This window comes from Phocoena phocoena, chromosome 19 (genome assembly GCF_963924675.1).
Source record: "Phocoena phocoena chromosome 19, mPhoPho1.1, whole genome shotgun sequence".
NCBI classification, from domain to species: Eukaryota; Metazoa; Chordata; class Mammalia; order Artiodactyla; family Phocoenidae; genus Phocoena; species Phocoena phocoena.
The window spans coordinates 44,800,496-44,822,471 of NC_089237.1; the positions used below are offsets into that span (position 1 = coordinate 44,800,496).

The 21,976-nt window shown below is 36.6% G+C and overlaps 1 protein-coding gene across 2 annotated transcripts in view; it reads left to right on the forward strand.

Annotated features, from left to right (window-relative positions):
* Positions 1 to 21,976, forward strand: part of TAOK1 (TAO kinase 1) — an 84,053-nt gene that overhangs the window by 47,505 nt on the left and 14,572 nt on the right. The window contains exons 8-15 of one of the 2 annotated variants that reach the window (XM_065897736.1): positions 616 to 709; positions 2,257 to 2,338; positions 4,806 to 4,973; positions 5,560 to 5,763; positions 9,344 to 9,478; positions 14,650 to 14,886; positions 17,287 to 17,415; positions 21,396 to 21,599. In XM_065897736.1, coding sequence (XP_065753808.1) covers positions 616 to 709; positions 2,257 to 2,338; positions 4,806 to 4,973; positions 5,560 to 5,763; positions 9,344 to 9,478; positions 14,650 to 14,886; positions 17,287 to 17,415; positions 21,396 to 21,599 — 1,253 coding nt within the window. The remainder of the gene's footprint in view (positions 1 to 615; positions 710 to 2,256; positions 2,339 to 4,805; positions 4,974 to 5,559; positions 5,764 to 9,343; positions 9,479 to 14,649; positions 14,887 to 17,286; positions 17,416 to 21,395; positions 21,600 to 21,976) is intronic. The other variant, XM_065897738.1, reaches the window with a different exon arrangement.

Below are 21,976 nucleotides of genomic sequence, written 5' to 3' on the forward strand. Positions count from 1 at the left end.
ACAACGAAGAGCCCATGCGGCAATGAAAGATCCCTCACGCTTTAACGAAGACCACCCCACCCCCCCACCCCCCCCCCCCGCCCCGTGACGCAACTAAGACCCAACGCAGCCAAAAAATAAAGAAAAGAAAGGAGGGAGGGAGGGAAGGAGGAAGGAAGGAAGGAAGGAATTATAAGGAAATACTATGAACAACTTTGTTAATAAATTTAACAAGTTAGATAAAACAGATAATTTCCTTGAAGGATGCAAATGACCAAAGGACACTTTTGCTACAGAGGACATTATTGGGATACTTGATTGAAACTTGAATGGGGTTTGAGGATTTAGATGATAGTCATGTACCAGTATTAATGGTCGGTTTAATGGATGTGTTATGGTTTTTTAGTATGAGAATATGTTTAGGAAATATACACTAAAGTATTTAGGAAGGGTGGGGCATCATGCCAGCAATTTACTGTACATTGACTCACTTGAAAAAGTTCTTTGAACTCTACTTGAAATTTTTTTGCTAAGTTTAAAATTATTTCAAAAAAAAACAAAAAAACTTTAACAATACTTGTATGTCCCTGTATAACAGGCACATATTTTAACAGGAAAGTTTTCTTTCTTTTACAGCGGAAAGGAAGCCTCCTTTATTTAATATGAATGCAATGAGTGCCTTATATCACATAGCCCAAAATGAATCCCCTACACTACAGTCTAATGAATGGTGAGTATTGCTAAGAGATATATTACTCGACATTGTATAAATTAAATGCTTTTTCAAAATGTTATCAAAGTGATTTCATTTCAATTAGGTAAAATGTATTACCTGAAAAGATATTAAAATAGGTTATATCATGTTTATCCTTTATTATGTCTGCTTTCTTAGCATATATATAACTTAGTTCAGAAACAAAGGATAGATGATGCCACATGGAAGCAAAAAGTATTTGCTTTTCACAAAAAAATATATTTAGTTTTTTGAACTTTAGGAACATACATAACCCTGATTATATAATAAATAGCATGATTTAAACATAATATTTTATAACTAAAATATAGATTGCCACAACCTGTAGTGAAGTTCAGTTGGAGAATGGTTTATAATTTATATAGTATAAGACATAGGTAAAATGGTTTGATTTATCAGAATTACCAGATAATTCATAACTTTGGAATCATTCTAATTGTTACTACGACATTTGTTATTCAGACTGCTTAATGTTTTTTTTCTTCTAGTGCTTCCTTGATGTGATAAAATTACATTCATTCATGTAAAAAAGTTTATGGAGAACTGATTGACAGTTTTAGAAAATGAGGATTTTTATCAGAGATAGAAAATTTTACTGGGAAATTAATTCCTCAGGTGTACCTAGCATTTGAAAAATTCCAGGGGTATATGTAGCATATTTAATAAATATTTTTAAAAAGGTAGATGCATAACTTAGCAATACTTTATTTTTTAAGGATTAATTAACACACATTCATAGTTCTTAGTACTTTTGTAGATATACATAGAAGGAATCTTTTGGCTCAGACTTTAGTATTATGGTACATATAAGTAATAAATATATTGAACACAGACTGTCTTCATACTGTGTTTGATACGTTGGGGATTCAAAAAAGAGTTCCTTTTTTGCTTGTAAAGAACTTAAGGTCTTCTTTGAATATTGAGACAAACATCGATGGAGAAATTATTACTGGCTTACTCATTGAACTCTCATCAGTAACACTATATAATAATAATGTGTTAAGACTTCTGATGTTTTAAAAATATATCTAAATTGGTTTTCTGGATTTAATGGAAGTTTTATCCATTTGCTCTAGGACACCAAATACTTAGGTATACAAAATGCTCCCTTCAAAGCAAATGGAGTGATATTCTGAATCACTCTATACAGAAGATGATCCAAGGGGCAAAGAAGAAAGAAAGGTGGCTTATAGAAAGGAAAAAAAATAAAGTTATCTTAGATTTGAATGCCAAAAGGAAAATATTGGCTTTTCTAATTTTCCCTCAATATAGAATGAGTTATGATATTTTAAATGTGGGAGCAGAATTTTAAAATAATCTGTGCAAATTTATCTTCGGAAAATGGTGAAGATTCATTGGTTGCTTTAGATAACTTTTCATAGATATATATGAAATGTATATAGTATCTCCTTTTTTATCATTTCTTTTCCATCCCCCCTCCCACCAGTAGGCACATGCCTTGTTTTGTGGATGTTTTTAAAGGAAATAGCAATATGTTCACTTGATACTTTCCTTTACAATAGGTCTGATTATTTTCGCAACTTTGTAGATTCTTGCCTCCAGAAAATCCCTCAAGATCGCCCTACATCAGAGGAACTTTTAAAGGTCAGTTCAATTATACTCTGTTTTCTACCCCTAAGAAATTATTTAAGAATGTATTTTATTTTTCTCTGATTCTGCATCAGTATTAAGTATTCTCTACTAGTTTTTAATTAAAATGCTAATTTTGTATACTGTTCTCTCTTGAGACTCTTCTTAGATGCTAAATTTTTTCATTTATTTTTTGAACATTGATTAATTGTTTTTACTGTGTCTGGATAGTTATTTGGGATATAGTTAAATATCCAAAATAGTACCAAATGGCTAAATTTTTATATGTGCAATAATATATTCATGAGTTATAATTACAAATTTTAATTCATGTGGAACAATATCATATTTCAAAGTTGGTAAAGCATAGTTTAACTTTGGATCTAATTTTTATATCTACCATACTTTAGTATTTTTCTGTCCTGTATTAAAATAATATGAAAGAAAGAAATTACATGTAATATATTTACAAAAATATTGTGGGAGAAAAGAGATTTTAAAAGAAACTGTTAAAATGGATATCATTTATCCTTTTTGGAAATACATTTTTCTAACTTAGCAATGAAAATATTTTTTAAATCATGTAAATTCTATTCAGTTTTCACTAACTTTCATTGCCTAATTTAAATAAATGATTGGTATATGCTTCCTGTTCTCAAAAATTTTATTTCATTTGGCAGTTGACCATCTTATTAATAGCAGTAATAGTATTGTTGAACTTAATATAGTTCTTAAAACATCTACATAAAGCAATAGTAAGTAGATTTGATTCTCTTTGTGACCCTAAGAAATCTTGTTGATTTTTCACTCTAAAATTTAAGTAGCCTATTTTCATATGAATGTTTTAGAATTTCAGAGGGATTCAGTTTATTTTCACCAACGCACATCAATTAAAGATACAAAGAAATTGAAAGTCTCTTATATATATTCAATAGTATTATTTGCAACTTCAGCATGTAGAAGAGCAGTATAAAGTTTCAGTAATGCTTAGGGAATTTTAGGCAGTAAGCGCACTCATACCGTCAGAAATGAAAGCTTGAATAAATTGGTACTCACAATAGCAACAAAAGGTTTAGTAAAGCTAGGAATTATATTAGTGGAAAATAAGCAAGATCTATATGTAGAAAACTGTCAAACTTAGAAATATTTCTAAGATGTATTATTTATGGGTAAGAAGACTGAATATTGCAAATAGTGGTACATACCAAGCTAAGGCTTAGGAAAAAGGAAGAATGTGATTTGCTTCTTACACTTGTCTAATATAGGTGAAAGAAGCTCTGGGTATAACCCAACCCACCAGGCCTAGGTATTTGGTATTTGGTGATTAGGTCCCAAGTCTGTATATAGTATTCATTTACCTGATCCATAGTGTGTATTGGCACAGCCTTACTGGAAACGATAGGAAGTAGCTATCAAGTGCTTCTTTCCCTTTGGCCTAACGACATTTCTTTCACAATCCATCATAAAGAAAAAATGAATAGAAAAAAGGTGTTTTTTACATATGAAGCTATTTATCTCAGAATTAAAAGTTGGAAATAAACTGTCCAGAATTAGGGTAATGGTTAAATAATTTTGGCATAAAGATTTGATGAAATATTCTGTAGGCATCATGTTTATGAGTTTGAAATAACAATACTTATGATAGTGAAAGTAGAATCAAATATGATATAGTTAGGACTCTGCATAAGAAGAAATAAATTTGGCTAACAAAGAACGTAAAAGTGTTACAAAAATTCAAGGGTATCTCATGAACTCAAGGACAGAAGGTATCTTTCTGCAATCTATATACTAACTGTATCTACAAAACAAAAGTCTATACATAGAAAATTTTTGAAAAGAAAGGTATCAAAATGTAGCAGTGATATTCTAAAGTTGGAATTGTTCTTTCTACTTTTCTTTATTTGATAATGTTAAGCTTTATTAAATGTTAGTGGTAAAAATCACTAATAATGGCTTTTAATCAGCTGCTAGTGTTTTATGAAGAGTATTGTTTATGCAGCATATAAAGAAACCCATAATATCCAGGTTTATATTACACAATTCACCATCAGTAAACGCATTTCTGTTGAAACCTAATAAAACTCAGAACTGACGTGCCTTTTCTGTGAAACCAACAGTTATAAGAATATGTAAACCTTTATTTAGCCTTTGTTTAGGGCTCTAATTGGACTTACCTCTTAGTGTTTAATTAAACCCTTTTATCATTTCAACTCTGCATTTTCAGTTGACCAACAAAAGTATGATGTGCAAAGGTTTTATAAAATGTACGGGGGTAGTTACGTAGGCAGAGAGTGAATATATGTAAATGACAATTTCATAAATATAAGATGTCAGAAATGTAATAGAATTAAATAGCTATAGATTATATGCGTTATCTATCATGATTATTCAGGATAGTATCTCTAGGGTCTAAGAAGGGGTACATTTGTACTAACTGAAAAATATATAGATTTCAACTTGACTTTTACATTCTCTTATCCAGCACATGTTTGTTCTTCGGGAGCGCCCTGAAACGGTGTTAATAGATCTTATTCAGAGGACAAAGGATGCAGTAAGGGAGCTGGACAATCTGCAGTATCGAAAGATGAAGAAACTCCTTTTCCAGGAGGCACATAATGGACCAGCAGTAGAAGCACAGGAAGAAGAAGAGGTAATAATTTAGAAATGATGCAAATATTGAGCTCTCTTCATTGGCTTCTTTACTTATGCAACTTGTCTTTTACATCACGAATCTCTTACATCAGTGGTTCTCAGGTTGTGCTTTCTTAACACTGGTCCTGTAAGATCCCAGGTGGGAAAAAAGGGTTTTGTGTTCTTTAAATCCAGTCCCTTCATAGTGCACATTGGCATACATAGTAAAGCTTCTTTTAACCATGGGAATCATTGAGAAATGAGCAGAATCTCTCTGTATAACCCATGAGATGTGTGGTAAAAATGGATTTCAAAAAGTGTCAAACAGTTTACAGAAAATGCTGTACTTTGGAAATAACCCAAAACTGATAAACTGCCTTTTTCACACAGTTGGTTTGGTTTTTGTTATTTACCTGTTGGTCATTTTTATTTGTTTATTTTTCTGTTAGCAGTTGGTTAACTTCCTGGTCTCACCAAATAAAGGGAATGTCTCATGATACACCTCTGACTTTCTAAAGACTGTGTGCCAAGCAGTGTGCTTGGTGCTTATGTTCAAGAAATCGGAAGAGATACAGATATTTGAACCTAATGCTCTTTTTCCTTAGGAACAAGATCATGGTGTTGGACGGACAGGAACAGTGAATAGTGTTGGAAGTAATCAGTCTATTCCCAGTATGTCCATCAGTGCCAGTAGCCAAAGCAGTAGTGTTAACAGTCTTCCAGATGCCTCGGATGACAAGAGTGAGCTAGACATGATGGAGGGAGACCACACAGTGATGTCTAATAGTTCTGTCATCCATTTAAAACCTGTGAGTATTTGGATTTCAGTGAAAAAAAATTTCAACTTTGGTAAATAATTTTCTTCATCTGATTAGTTTAAGAGGAGTTTTTTTTTTCTGGATTTTTGAATTTTATTTTATTTTTTTATACAGCAGGTTCTTATTAGTCATCAGTTTTATACACATCAGTGTATACATGTCAATTCCAATCGCCCAATTCAGCACACCACCATCCCCACCCCACCCCAGCAGCTTTCCCTCCTTGGTGTCCATACGTTCTCTACATCTGTGTCTCAACTTCTGCCCTGCAAACTGATTCATCTGTACCATTTTTCTAGGTTCCACATACATGTGTTAATATACGATATTTGTTTTTCTCTTTCTGACTTACTTCACTCTGTATGACAGTCTCTAGATCCATCCTCGTCTCAACAAATGACCGAATATCGTTCCTTTTTATGGCTGAGTAATATTCCATTGTATATATGTACCACATCTTCTTTATCCATTCATCTGTCGATGTGCATTTAGGTTGCTTCCATGACGTGGCTGTTGTAAATAGTGCTGCAATGAACATTGGGGTGCATGACTCTTTTTGAATTATGGCTTTCTCAGGGTATATGCCCAGTAGTGGGATTGCTGAGTCATATGGTAATTCTATTTTTAGTTTCCATACAGACACAGAACATATGCTGTTCTCCATAGTGGCTGTATCAATTTACATTCCCACCAACAGTGCAAGAGGGTTCCCTTTTCTCCACACCCTCTCCAGCATTTGTTGTTTGTAGATTTTCTGATGATGCCCATTCTAATTGGTGTGAGGTGATACCTCATTGTAGTTTTGATTTGCATTTCTCTAATAATTAGTGATGTTGAGCAGCTTTTCATGTGCTTCTTCGCCATCTGTATGTCTTCTTTGGAGAAATGTCTATTTAGGTCTTCTGCCCATTTTTGGGTTGGATTGTTTGTTTCTTTAAAATTCAGCTGCATGAGCTGTTTATATATTTTGGAAATTAATCCTTTGTCCATTGATTTGTTTGCAAATATTTTCTCCCATTCTGAGGGTTGTCTTTTCGTCTTGTTTATAGTTTCCTTTGCTGTGCAAAAGCTTTTAAGTTTCATTAGGTCCCATTTGCATTACTCTAGGAGGTGGATCAAAAAAGATCTTGCTGTGATTTATGTCAAAGAGTGTTCTTTATGTTTTCCTCTAAGAGTTTTATAGTATCCAGTCTTACATTTAGGTCTCTAATCCATTTTGAGTTTATTTTTGTGTATGGTGTTAGGTAGTGTTCTAATTTCATTCTTTTACATGTAGCTGTCCAGTTTTCCCAGCACCACTTATTGAAGAGACTGTCTTTTCTCTATTGTATATCCTTGCCTCCTTTGTCATAGATTAGTTGACCGTAAGTGCATGGGTTTATCTCTGGGCTTTCTATCTTGTTCCATTGATCTATGTTTCTGTTTTTGTGCCAGGACCATATTGTCTTGATTACTGTAGCTTTGTAGTATAGTCTGAAGTCAGGAAGTCTGATTCCTCCAGCAAGAGTGGAGTCTATGTTTCCCCCAGTCCTGTCGAAGTCCTGCAGTCAAATCCCACTAGGCTTCAAAGTCTGATTCTCTAGGAATTCCTCCTCCCGTTGCCAGACCCCCAGGTTGGGAACCTGACATGGGGCTCAGACCCTTCCCTCGAGTGGGTGGACTTCTGTGGTAAAAGTGTTCTCCAGTCTGTGAGTCACCCACCCAGCAGTTATGACATTTGATTTTACTATGATTGTGCCCCTCCTACCGTCTCATTGTGGCTTCTTCTTTGTCTTCGGATGTGGGGTGTCTTTTTTGGTGGATTCCTGTGTCTTCCTGTCGATGATTGTCCAGCAGCTAGTTGTGATTCTGGTGTTCTCGCAAGAGGGAGTGAGAGCGTGTCCTTCTACTTCGCCATCTTGGTTCCTAATCCCCTTCGAGATTTTTCTTTTTTTTTCTTTGCTGTTTCAGAAGTTTTGAACAATTTTAGGTAACTTATTTTAGAATGGCAGTAGGCTTGTTAATTCCCAATGTAATGTCTGCATTTGGGAAACTAATGTTTTGAGAATACAAAAAGAATATTTTTAAAAATCTTAGAAGAAGAAATACAGAAATACTATATATAATGTATTATTTGAAGTTACTTAGATGGAAAATAAAGTATTTAAAAATAGTAGATTAAAAAAAACTAGTAGGTTTACTAATGAAATTCATTATAATATAACAGTTGCCTTTGAAGAGTGGGAGAATGGGTTAGGATGGGTGGTGACCAAAAGTGACTTTTGCGTTATCCATAATGTTTACATCTTTAAGATTTAGTGTAATTAAGGAAAAATATAAATTCTGGGTTTAGGAAATACTGGTGTTTAGTATGTTAGTCTTCATACTTTCAAATGCAACATTTTGAATTTTCTTGAAAATATTTGAAGATCAGATATCTCCTTTTAGCAGTTAATAGGAATGCTTCCTTTTAAACTTCACAGCTTAGTGTTACCTAGAAAGTTATTAGGAACAATAGCTAAAAGGTGGAACCAATCCAGGTGTTCCTCAACAGATCAATGGATAAACAAAACCATGGTATATACATACAATGAATATTTTTCAGCTGTAAAAAGGAATGAAATTCTGATACATGCTACAACATTAGTGAACCTTGAAAACATTATGCTAAGTGATATACGTCAGATATAAAAGGACAAATAATGTATAATTCCACTTATATGAACTATCTAGAATAGGCAAATTCATAGAGACAGAAAGTGGATTAGAGGTTACCTGGGGCTGACTGGAGGATGAAATGGAGAATTTTTGCTAATGGATACAGAATTTCCATTCGGGGTGATGGAAAAGTTTGGGAAATAGTGGGGATGGTGGCACAGCATTGAAAATGTAATTAACGCCCCTGAATTGTATACGTAAAAATGGTTAAAATGGAAAAATTTATATTACAAATGTTTTAACACACAGTTTTCAAGAATGATTTAGTTAAGTAGTGTTATTTAGGGAAAAACCATGTTTAATTTTTATATTCTTAGGTAAGAGGATTAGCTGTAAAAAGATTATTCCCACAATTAGTTGGTTGCTAGTTGACTTCCTCTTCAGTTAATGAACTAAGGTATATGTCAAGAAAGACATAAGTTCTCAAAATTTGTATAACTATTTTTTGTTTACTTGGACAAATGGCAGAAGTATTATAAAGATCTTTTTAAGCTATATTATTACTTTTAAAGCCCAAGAGCCTTAGAGTAATTAATTTTATTACTACTGTTTAAAATACTGGCTGCATGCTTTATTATCTTCGTTTTTAAGTTATGTTAAAACTTTTTAATTTTGCATTTAATGACTGTTAATAACTCTAGCCATATACATTTCCTTATCATGAATCTGTGTGCTATTTTATACACTGAGGAAATAATGTCTCCTGATTCAAATTGTGTTGAAAATAAAATGTCAGCATTCCCATTTTTTGTTTTTGCTTTTTAAGATTATGTCTTTGAGATTTATTGATCAAGTTGTGTTTAAACTTTAACTTTCTTGAAAGTTCACCTGAACTGTGTTGGCCTTAGGTAGTAATGTCTGTTTCTTTGCCTAGGAGGAAGAAAATTACAGAGAAGAGGGAGATCCTAGAACAAGGGCATCAGATCCACAATCTCCACCCCAAGTATCTCGTCATAAATCACACTACCGTAATCGAGAACACTTTGCTACTATACGGACGGCATCACTGGTATGTACTACTGCAAATTAGAAATATATTTTTCATGTTGGACCTTGGCACCTATACTCAAGTATAATTATCTCTTTTTTTTTTTTTTATTCGGGGGCAAAACATTTATTTAACATTTAATTACCTCTTATGAGAAAGATATTATACAAAGCACTCTGAGAGATGTGTACACAAATAAGTAATATATTAGAATATATTGAATTAGCTTGAGAGGGCTAAAAGGTACTAAATAGGAATTCAGATTACCTTTGAATCAGGGCATAAAGGGAGTATTTATAAAATAAATCATCTGAGCCTTTAATAATTAGTTGGTTTTAGGCACGGAGGAGAGGAAAAATGTAATTTCCACCTAATAATTGACCAAAATGAGGGAGGGGATGTTTGGGAAATAGCAAGTAATCCAATTTGATGTACTCAAAATGTAGTTCTTCTGATTTTCCAAAGAATAAAAATGGATTATTTGTTCATTACAAGGATGTTGTTATACTGGGGTACTCATAACCCTAATCGGTCAGATATGTAAGTCCAAAACATGATAAAGGATACTTACTAGGGATAGAAAGAAAATACGTTAAGATATCAAAGGGAAAATAGGTTATTAGAAAATATGACAGAAAGAAAAAAATATATGGGAGTTATCTGAATTATCAGCTACATAGCAGATCTTATAAATCCCATGCTGTGGCCCATGAAACTGAATGATGTCTAAGGTCAAGAACACCATCCCCTACCATAAGTCAAGTCATTCCTACTATTCTACAACATGTAAATAATTCTTTGAACAGAGCAAGTAGCAAACAATGATTGCTTAATTTTTTCATGACTATTTTAATAAATACCTGGACAGGGGCCAGCTTGTGGGAAAACATCTTTGTGACTGGGCACATATTAAGTGTTTCCCAAGCAAGCCTTCTGTCTCAAATTTTGGCTCCCTCAAATTAATTAAGGACACTATTTATTTATTTAGTCAGTTAATTAGTTAGTTAGTTAGTTAGTTGTGCTGCGCTGCGTGACTTGCGGATGTTAATTCTCCAACCAGGAGTCCTAACCACTGGACCACCAGGGAGTTCCGTAAGGACAGTCTTAAAAAGTTATGGCTTTAGGGCTTCCCTGGCGGCGCAGTGGTTGAGAATCCGCCTGCCAGTGCAGGGGACACAGGTTCGAGCCCTGATCCGGGAAGATCCCACATGCCGTGGAGCAACTAAGCCCCTGCGCCACAACTACTGAGCCTGTGAGCCACAACGCCTGAGCCTGTGTGCTGCAACTACTGAAGCCTGCGTGCCTAGAGCCTGTGCTCTGCAACAAGAGAAGCCACTGCAATGAGAAGCCCTCATACCAAAACAAAGAGTAGCCCCGCTCACCACAAGTAGAGAAAGCCTGTGCGCAGCAACAAAGACCCAACACAGCCAAAAATAAATAAATTTAAAAAAAAAAGTTTTAGAAAACTTAAGATCCATATCCTTAAACCTAGTAAGTCCATTTATTTCAAGTAAAACATTCAGAGAGTACGTATATTTGTGTACAAAGATATGAGTAACTGTATTATTCAATATGATTACCACGTACCATAACTCAGGCTGACTTACGCCTTGGATATTTTTCATACAATAAAATGCGTAGATCTTAGGTATTCAATTTGAAGTATTTTTAGTGGTACACATTATGTTAACTATTGACTAAAAAAAAAAAATTTAAATTTATTGTCATCCCACAAAGTTCCCTCATACCCCTCTTTAGTCAAGTCTCCACTCATGACCACCACTTTCTGTTTCTTCACTATTGTTAGTTCTAACTGTTTTTGGATTTTATATAGGTGGAATCACACAGAATGTACTCTTTTGTGCCTGGCTTATTTTGCTCAGCTTAATGTTTTTGAGATTCATCTATATTGTGTTCATCAAAGTTCATTCTTTTTTATTACTGTAAATATATTTCCATTGTGTGAATATACCACAGTTTTTTAATCCATTCTTCTATTGAGGAACACTTGGTTTGATTCTTATTTGGGGCTATTACACATAAGATTGTTATAAGCATTCTTATTACAAGCCTTTATGTGAACATTATGTTTTAATTTCTTTTTGGTAAATACCTAAGAGTAGAATTGCTGAGTCATGGGGTATATATATGTTTAACTTCCTCTGTCAAAAAGTTTTCCAGGGCTTCCCTGGTGGCGCAGTGGTTGAGAGTCTGCCTGCCGATGCAGGGGACACGGGTTCATGCCCCAGCCCGAGGATCCCACATGCTGCGGAGCGGCTGGGCCCGTGAGCCATGGCCGCTGAGCCTGCGCGTCCGGAGCCTGTGCTCCACGGCGGGAGAGGCCACAACAGTGAGGGGCCCGCGTACCGCAAAAAAAAAAAAAAAGTTTTCCTAAATGGTTGTACCATTTCACATGCCTATCAGCAATGTGTAAGAGTTCCAGTTGATCTATATCTGCTCCAGCATTTGGTGTTGTCACTTTTTTTAGCCATTGTAGTGGGTGTGAAATGGAATCTCATAGTGGATTTTTTTGTTTGTTTTTTGCATTTCCCTGTGACTAAAGATGTCACCATAATAAGCACCTTTTCATGTGCTTATTGTCTGTTTATATATCTTCTTTAGTGAAGTGTCTCTTCAACTCTTTTGCCTGGTTTCTTATTCAGATGTTCACATTATAATATTGATTTGTACGAGTTCTTTGTATAGTCTGGATACAAGTATTATATCTCATATATATCTTGCAAATGTTTTCTCTTCATCTGTGGTTTACCTAGTCTTTTTTTTACTGTTGTCTTGATGAGAGGTTAAAATTATTTAGTTTTAAATTCCAATTTAAACAACCAAATTAAAACATAGGTAAAGGACTTGAATAAACATTTCTGCAAAGAATGTATACAAGTCGCTAACAAGCATATGAAAGGTGCTCAATATCATTAGTCATTTGGGAAATGCAAATCAAAACCACAAAGAGGTACCACCTCACATCCACTAGGATGGCTATTTTTTTAAAAAAAGAGGGCCTTCCCTGGTGGCACAGTGGTTAAGAATCCGCCTGCAAATGTAGGGGACATGGGTTTGAGCCCTGGTGCGGGGAGATCCCACATGCTGCAGAGCAACTAAGCCCGTGTGCCACAACTACTGAGCCTGTGCTCTAGAGCCCATGAGCCATAGCTACTGAGCCTGCATGCTGCAATTATTTAAGCCCGCACGCCTAGAGCCCATGCTCCACAGCAAGAGAAGCCACTGCAGTGAGAAGCCTGTGCACCACAAGAAAGAGTAGCCCCCACTTGCTGCAACTAGAGAAAGCCTGCGTGCAGCAACGAAGACCCAATGCAGCCCAAAATAAATAAATAAATAAATTTAAAAAAATAATAATAATGCTGCGGTAAACAGGAAGGTACAAATATCTTTTAAAAAAAAGAGGGCTTCCCTGGTGGCACAGTGGTTGAGAGTCCGCCTGCCGATGCAGGGGACACTGGTTTGTGCCCAGGTCCGGGAGGATCCCACGTGCCACGGAGCGGCTGGGCCCATGAGCCATGGCTGCTGAGCCTGCGCATTCGGAGCCTGTGCTCCACAACGGGAGAGGCCACAGCAGTGAGAGGCCCGCATACTGCAAAAAAAAAAAAAAAAAAGGAAAGGGCTTCCCTGGTGGCACAGTGGTTGAGAGTCCGCCTGCTGATGCAGGGGACGCGGGTTCGTACCCTGGTCTGGGAGGATCCCACATGCTGCAGAGCGGCTGGGCCCGTGAGCCATGGCCACTGAGCCTGTGCATCTGGAGCCTGTGCTCTGCAATGGGAGAGGCCACAACGGTGAGGGGCCCGTGTACCACAAAAAAAAAGAAATATAAAAAATTTTTAAAATAAATAAAAATAAATTTAAAAAGGAAAAGAAAAGGAAAAAAACCAAAATAACAAGTGTTGGAGAGAGTGCAGAGAAATTGGAACTCCTGTATATTGCTGGTAGGAATGTAAAATGGTTCAGCTGCTGTGGAAAACAGTTGATGATGCCTCAAAAAGTTAAACATAGATTTACCACATGACCCAGCTGTTCTACTCCTAGGTATATACCCAAAAGAATTGAAAACAGTTACTCAAACAAGTACACTACACACATGTTCACAGCAGCACTATTCACAATACCCAAAAAGTGGAAACAACACAGATATTAATATTCATGAGTGGATGAATGGATAAACAAATTATGGTATATGCAAACAATGGAATATTATTTAGCTATAAAAAGGAATGAAATACTGATACATGCTATATACAACATGGATGAACCTTGAAAACATGCTAAATTAAAGAAGCCAGACACAAAAGGTCACATATTATATGATGCTATTTATATGAAATATCCAGAGTAGATAAATCCATAGAGACAGAAAACAGGTTGGTGGTTACCAAAAGGGGAGAATGGGGAGCAGCTGCATAACAGCTGTCTTTTAAGTATATAGAGGTGGTGGTTGCCTAACATTGTGAATATACTAAATGCTGCTGGGTTGTTCACTTTAAAATGATTAATTTTATATTATGTGAGTTTCACCTCAATTAAAAAATTCAGTTTATACATTTTTGTCTTTATAGTCAGTGCTTTTTGTGTCCTGCCCAAGAAATATTTGCCTGCGCTATGGTCATGAAGATATTTTGGGGTTTTTTTTCCTACTTTATGATTCTGGATTTTGTGTTTATGTCAAATCATTCTCAATTTTTGTATATAGAGTGATACAGAAGTCAAGATTTTTGTTTTTGCTTTTATATACAGAGAACCAGTTGCTTCTGCAGAATTTGATGATAACACATTTTTTCCTCTTTGAATTGACTTTTTGGTGGAAAATCAATTGACTAAATATATTTGGGTCTATTTCTAGATTTTATTCTGTTCCTTTGATCTGTTCAGCCTATTCTTCCACCAATTCCACATTGTTTGGATTACTGAAATGTGTGTCTTCCAACTTTTTTTCCCTCAAGATTGTTTTGGCTATTGTAGGTCCTTTACATTCCAATATAAATTTTAGAACCAGCGTGTCTATTTCTTTAGGAGACCGCCTGGAAATTTAATTGGAAACTGCTCACTGGAATCTCTTACAGTGATTGTCTACTTGGCTAAGTAGTAGAGTGCTCTAAAATGCTTCTGAAATAAAAATGTTTTACTTAATTTTATTCTTTTCTCTCCATTGTTTGTGTGTCTAGGTTACAAGGCAAATGCAAGAACATGAGCAGGACTCTGAGCTTAGAGAACAAATGTCTGGCTATAAGAGAATGAGGCGGCAACATCAAAAGCAGCTGATGACTCTGGAAAATAAGTTAAAGGCTGAGATGGATGAACATCGCCTCAGATTAGACAAAGATCTTGAAACACAACGTAACAATTTTGCTGCAGAAATGGAGAAACTTATCAAGAAACATCAGGCCGCTATGGAAAAAGAGGTGGCCAATTCAGTATTACTAATTTATTTACTCTAGATTGTAACCATCTCTGAATTAACCAAGATGGTATTTTGATGTTAGGATATATCTTCCCCAGAACCAAGCAGATCAGTTGGGGAAAAGAAGAAACATTTATATAAATTGTGTAATATTAAGTACTGAGTCTGGAAAGCAACAGATGTGGGATTATTTCCTGACACTGATAGTTTTATAGTATCACAGTGGGTAAATCATGCAACCATTCTAGGCCCTAGGTACCCTGATTATCTGAGGAGTTTGTTAATCACCTATCAATAGGTGATTTAGGTCTCGAAAAATCATTCATGATTCTCTTCTCTGTGATTTTTGGAGACCTATCTTAAATTTATAGCAGCATTTTAATATCAGAGAATAATTGAAGATTACAGAGAATGTTAGAGATAATAAAAGAGGTTCAGATTAAGATTTAGCCCATTTGTGGTTTTTTTTAATATTTATTTATTTATGGCTGCATTGGGTCTTCATTGCTGAACACAGGCTTTCTCTAATTGCAGCAAGCGGGGGCTACTCTTTGTTGCAGTTCAGGGCTTCTCGTTGCAGAGCACGGGCTCTAGGCGTGCGGGTTTCAGTAGTTGTGGCACACAGGCTCAGTAGTTGTGGTTCGCAGGCTCTAGAGCTCAGGCTCAGTGGTTGTGGCACACAGGCTTCGTTGCTCTGTGGCATGTGAGATCTTCCCAGACCAGGGCTTGAACCCGTGTCCCCTGCATTGGCAGGCGGATTCTTAACCACTGCGCCACTAGGGAAGTCCCAGCCCATTTGTTTTTTGGTGTTTTTTTTCATTTTTGGCTGTGTTGGGTCTTGGTTGCGGCACGTGGGATCTTTCGTTGTGGCGCCCGAGTCTTCGTTGCGGCTCACCGGCTTCTGTCTGGTTGTGGCACATGGGCTCCAGGGTGCATGGGCTCTGTAGTTGTGGCACGTGGGCTCCAGAGCCCATGGACTCTGTAGTTTGCCATACGCGGGCTCTCTAGTGGAGGCACGTGGACTTAGTTGCCTTGCAGCATGTGGGATCTTAGTTCCCCAACCAGGGGTTGAACCTGCGTCCCCTGCATTGGAAGGCCGATTCTTAACCACTGGACAACCAGGGAAGTCCCAGCCCATTTGTTTTTTTACAAATAAGTGTCATTTTACTATATGATTTAAGTATCTTTTTTTAGGATTCTTGTTACGTGAGACCTTTTCTTTTAATGTTTTTGATGTCCCATCAGTTAAATTTTATTTTGATAGTCACACTTGTCAGGTAAAATGTAAGCTTCTCTGTAAATTCACACAATATCTAGAAATGTGTCTGGCTTGTCCACATTGAGGCATTATTTATTATAGTTACCCTGTTCAGCCTTTCCCCCTAAAATAGAAGAACTACTCTCTCATAATAGAGAATTTGGCAAAATAATTTACAGAGTAAGTAATTATTTGCTTTTGAAGTAATTTGATGAAAGAATGTATAGATATTTAGAATCCTGTTGGACATTGGGTAGTATTTTTAATAACTCGGGAAGAGGTAGATACATATTTAGAAAAGCAAATCATGAAACAGGATGTGCAATATGATTACAGATTTATTTAAAATGTATGTATGCATAGAAGTAAATAGGGTGTGCACCAAAATGTTTATATTGGTTATCTCCGGGTGGTAAAATCATACAAGATTTTTTTGTGTTTTCCTGTATTTCCTAAATGATCTACAATGAATATGCATTGCCTGTATAATCAAAAATAAAACAGTATGATATGTATCTAATATTTAACATTTTCATATTACTTAATATATAAGTTAAAGGTCAGGGTTTTGGGGCTTCCCTGGTGGCACAGTGGTTGAGAGTCCACCTGCTGATGCAGGGGACACGGGTTCGTGCCCTGGTCTGGGAAGATCCCATATGCCGCGGAGCGGCTAGGCCCGTGAGCCATGGCCGCTGAGCCTGAGTGTCCAGAGCCTGTGCTCCGCAACGGGAGAGGCCACAGCAGTGAGAGGCCCGCGTACCGCAAAAAAAAAAAAAAGGGTCAGGGTTTAATTTGAAGAGGAGTATATTACATTATTTAATATACAAATCAATCTAGATAAAAGGTCATGACTTAATTATATTTGTGGATAGATATATATTTGTTTTATTTTCTTGGGGGAGGACGTGTAAAATTTTTAAAAAGGTGAAAACATTTTGATTCTGTAAAAGATCAGCATATTAAAGATGAGTTCCATTTTACTGGTTCTCTGAAATTCAAATAATAAGATGCTGAGTAATTGGTATTGGTAATGCTTATACTGATTTTATGTTCTTAAGGGTAAAAATATCCTTAGTGGTATATATTAAACTGTTGTTTTGAATCTACTTAACTAATTTGATCCATTTTTTAAATTTCCCATAGGCTAAAGTGATGGCCAATGAAGAGAAAAAGTTTCAGCAACATATTCAGGCCCAACAGAAGAAAGAACTAAACAGCTTTTTGGAGTCCCAGAAAAGAGAATATAAACTTCGAAAAGAACAGCTTAAGGAGGTATCTATTTTATAAAAATTTTCACGCCAGTTGTCTCCTTATTGATTTTATCTATTGATGTTGATTGACTCATAGAACCATTAGGATAAATTCTTCTTTTGTTGTTTGTGGCCACTAAATGTTTACCAGTTTAAATGAAGGCAAACTTTAATCAGTTATTCTTCAACAGTTACTCTTCAACAGATATCTTCAATTGAGTAGGATCTAAAAAGAATCATTTCCTAAAAATATAAATTATTTTATTTATAATAGTTTTCGTATGCACTTACTAAATAACTGACGAGAAATAAAATACTTGAGCTGTGATCGATGTGGAAGCAACTTAAGGGCGGCTGGCCTGGGCTCAGGGCTAGAATCCCTGAGGACCCAGGAAAGGACAAGGAGGCGGGTGGCAGGCTCCCCAAGGACGGGTCTGAAATCATCAGGATCTAGACGGGTATTGGGCTTCAGGACATTTATTTCATGTCCCTCCGTACAGGCCCTGGGGCCAGGTGTGGGGGCAAGAGACCAGGCAGGGGTAGCAATAAAAAATGCGGACAGACAGAGCTCCCCTTGAGACAGATGAGATTAAAGGTTACAGGGGAGCCACAATGCCGAGGTGGGTCACTGGCAGGGCGGGGACAGCTGAGAGAGGGAGGGTGAGGCCAGGCCCTCATTGTCACCTGCAACATCCCTTTCCTGCCCCAGCCGCCGCTACTTTGGGGAGGAAGGGAGTCCCCCCCAAAATATACTTGAGCTGTGAAAGGAAGCCACACATTTCTTTTTCTAAAAGTAGACCATACCAGGCTTCCCTGGTGGCTCATGGTTAAGAATACGCCTGCTAGTGCAGGGGACACAGGTTCGAGCCTTGCTTCGGGAACATCCCACATGCCGTGGAGCAGCTAAGCCTGTGTGCCACAACTACTGAGCCTGTGCGCCACAACTACTGAGCCTGTGTGCTGCAACTACTGAAGCCCACGCGCCTAGAGCCCATGCTCTGCAAGGAGAAGCCACCGCAGTGAGAAGCCCGTGTACCGCAACAAAGAGTAGCCCCTGCTTGCCTCAACTAGAGAAAGCCTGCGTGCAACAACGAAGACCCATTGCAGCCAAAAATAAATAAATAAATATGTTTTTAAAAAAAGAAAAAATTAGACCATACCTTCTTACTTTTGGCTCAGAAGATTACAATAATTTGTTCATAGAGTAAGGATAAGAGGCATATTTGCTCATCACATTTTCTTTAATAGCAAAACATGCTGATTATTTATGATTCCACGATTTCATATTTATTTGCTCTCCATGTGCTGCATTTTTGAACTTCTTTTAAAAGCAGATGTAGTCTGACTTTGAAGAACACCTTGATTGTTCCAAGGCAGTTTGTGAAAGGGGGTAACTATTCAGGATAGTAGTCAGGAGAGAGAAATGATATGTCTCAATTTAGACCCCCTTTTACAGACTGATTGACTGAAATTTTTAGTCCATGTAATTAATTATTAGGGCACTGATAAATTAATTGGTCTTGATAAAATAATAGTAATCTCTTTGCTAGTAATGCTTTTGTTTGTGTAGGAATTTATAGTCACTTATTTAAATGTTATTATGGACATATTGTTGGCACAAAAGCTTGCTCTATCTACGCTGCCAACTGAGCTTCATTGAAAAGATTTTTCTAACTCTAAAGGGTATAACCTGTAATATATTCCTGTGACTGTAATACAAAAGCCAAACTCTATATTGGCACATTGGGTTTGAAAAGACTGTAAATAGGTCCCCAACTGTAAATAAATATCCAACAAAATGCAGTTTTACAGATCCGTTTCCCAGTGAAATGAGATTTTAGTTTTATGGGTGCATTGCTTTAGGTAATCCTTTAAGCATATAACAGGTGGTCCAGCTAATAAATTCGTTTTCTTTTAGAAGCCAAATTAGTGTGTATTTATGTGTGTGAGTTCATTTAAAACAATCATTTTTAGCATAGAGGAAGGGATATACTAGAATCTTAGTGGATAAGTTCCCTGGCAAAAGATTTTGAAAAATATACCCAGGTGATTATTTATGTGCCCTTTCTCTTCCCATAGTGTGTGTACACATATACCCTTAAGTTCAGAACTACTAAAATTTTTTTTATGTGTTTGTATATCTTATGAACTAAAGTTATAAAGAACTGATCTCTTTCTTGAAAACCAGGGGAAGGACCATAAAGTTAGCAGTCTTTGAAAAATTATCTTATACCTAGGAAAGATGGCTTATTTATATACTGTGCAACATTGTTGCTTTTTAGGTTGAAGATATATTAGTATTAATTATCATCCTAGAGTTTGCCTCATTGAGTGCATTGTCAGTGTTCTCATCTGGCCCAATATAAATGCATTTTCATTTAGATAGTTTGTAAGATAATATATATATATTTTTGAAGTATAGTTGATTTACAATGTTGTGTTAATTTCTGCTGTACAGCAGAGTGACTCAGTTCTACATATGTATATTCTTTCTCATATTCTTTTCCATTATGGTTTATCACAGGATATTGAATATGGTTCACTGTGCTATGCAGTAGGACCTTGTTGTTTGTCCATCCTATATATAATAGTTTGTATCTACTAACCCCAAACTCCCAGTCCTTCCCTCCCCACCACCACCAGCAAGTCTGTTCTCTATACCTGGGAATCTGTTTCTGTTTGTAGATAACGTTCATTTGTGTCATATTTTAGATTCCATATATAAGTGATATCATATAGTATTTGTCTTTCTCTTTTTGACTTACTTTGCTTAGTATGATAATCTCTGAGTCCATCCATGTCCTGCTGAAGGCATTATTTCATTTTTTTATGGCTGAGTAGTATTCCATTGTATATATGTACCACATGTAAGGTAATATTTTATTTTCACTTTTATTATTTTTTTATTGGAGTATAATTGCTTTACAATGTTGTGTTAGTTTCTGCTGTACAGTGAAGTGAATCAGTTATATGTATACCTACATCCCCTCCCTCTTGGACCTCCCTCCCACCTCCGCCCCCCACATCTCCCCCATCTAGGTTTTCACAGAGCACCGAGCTGAGTTTCCTGTGCTTCATAGCATGTTCCCCACTAGCTCTCTATTTTACACATGATGGTGTATATATGTTAATCCTAATCTCCGAATTCTTCCTACCCTCCCCTTCCCCCTCCTTGTGTCCACAGGACCATGGAAAGTGATATTTTAAATGCTATAGAAAAGCACTGGTTTTGATTTGTTTCGTTAAATACGATTCATAAAAAGGGTTTCTATTCTCCCATGGTTTTGTTGATTTTCCATTTAATTTCTAAGTCTTTTATACTGAGTCTATCCATAATTTTGCCAAAAACTTAATATTTAGAATGTCAGAAACCAAGAAGTGACACATTAGATGTATATTTGCCCTAATATTAATTCATATAAATAATTTTTACCTGAAAGCACTGCCTTATGTCTCTTCTTGGGAAGCATTTAAAGAATGATGTGTTTTACTTCATTTACCAATATTGTGTTCTTTTAAAGCTAGTAACCATCATAAACGTAGCTGTGTAAAGCTAAAAGGTATGCATGTTTTCTAGCATACATTTCTCTCTCCTGTCCTACTTCACCGGTTAACTCAAGAAAAGGAAAATATTACCTACCTCCTTAAGGTCATTGCCCTGCCTTGAGCATTAGAAAGGACACAGATTAAGTACTTTTATTTAAATGCACCAAATACCAGATGATATATTCATGCAATTAATTTTTATGTATTTTGAACTGAGTTGTTTTTTTTTTTTTTTTGGCGGTACGCGGGCCTCTCACTGTTGTGGCCTCTGCCGTTGCGGAGCACAGGGTCCGGACGCGCAGGCTCAGCGGCCATGGCTTACAGGCCTAGCCGCTGCGTGGCACGTGGGATCTTCCTGGACCGGGGCATGAACCCGTGTCCCCTGCATCGGCAGGCGGACTCTCAACCACTGTGCCACCAGGGAAGCCCAAACTGAGTTGTTTTTTATGTTGCCAGGAGCTGAATGAAAATCAGAGCACCCCAAAAAAAGAAAAACAGGAGTGGCTTTCAAAGCAGAAGGAGAATATACAGCATTTCCAAGCAGAAGAAGAGGCTAATCTTCTACGGCGTCAGAGACAATACCTAGAGCTGGAATGCCGTCGCTTCAAGAGAAGAATGTTACTTGGGCGCCATAACTTGGAACAGGACCTTGTCAGGGAGGTACGTTTGAAATGAGAATGTTTCCTGAAAGTATGTTTGTCATTTCCCAGACTCAGGGTCTTTGCACTTGTACCTCCCTCAGCCTGAATTCTTCTTCCCTAGATTATCTACATGGCTTGCTTCCTCCCTTCATGTCTCTCCTCAGATACCACCTCCTCAGAAGTGCCTTCCCTAATGTCCAAATCCTTCTTCTCTAAATGTTCTTCTCTGCACTTCTCTCTCTTACACATACACACTTTTTGGGGGTAAGTTTCTCGTCCTGCCTAGAATGGAAATTTTCTAAAGTCACTGGTTTTGTTCCGGTCTTTATATCCTCCTAGTATCTGGCCCATAGTAGGTATTCAATAAATATTTATTAAATACATATTAAATCTGTG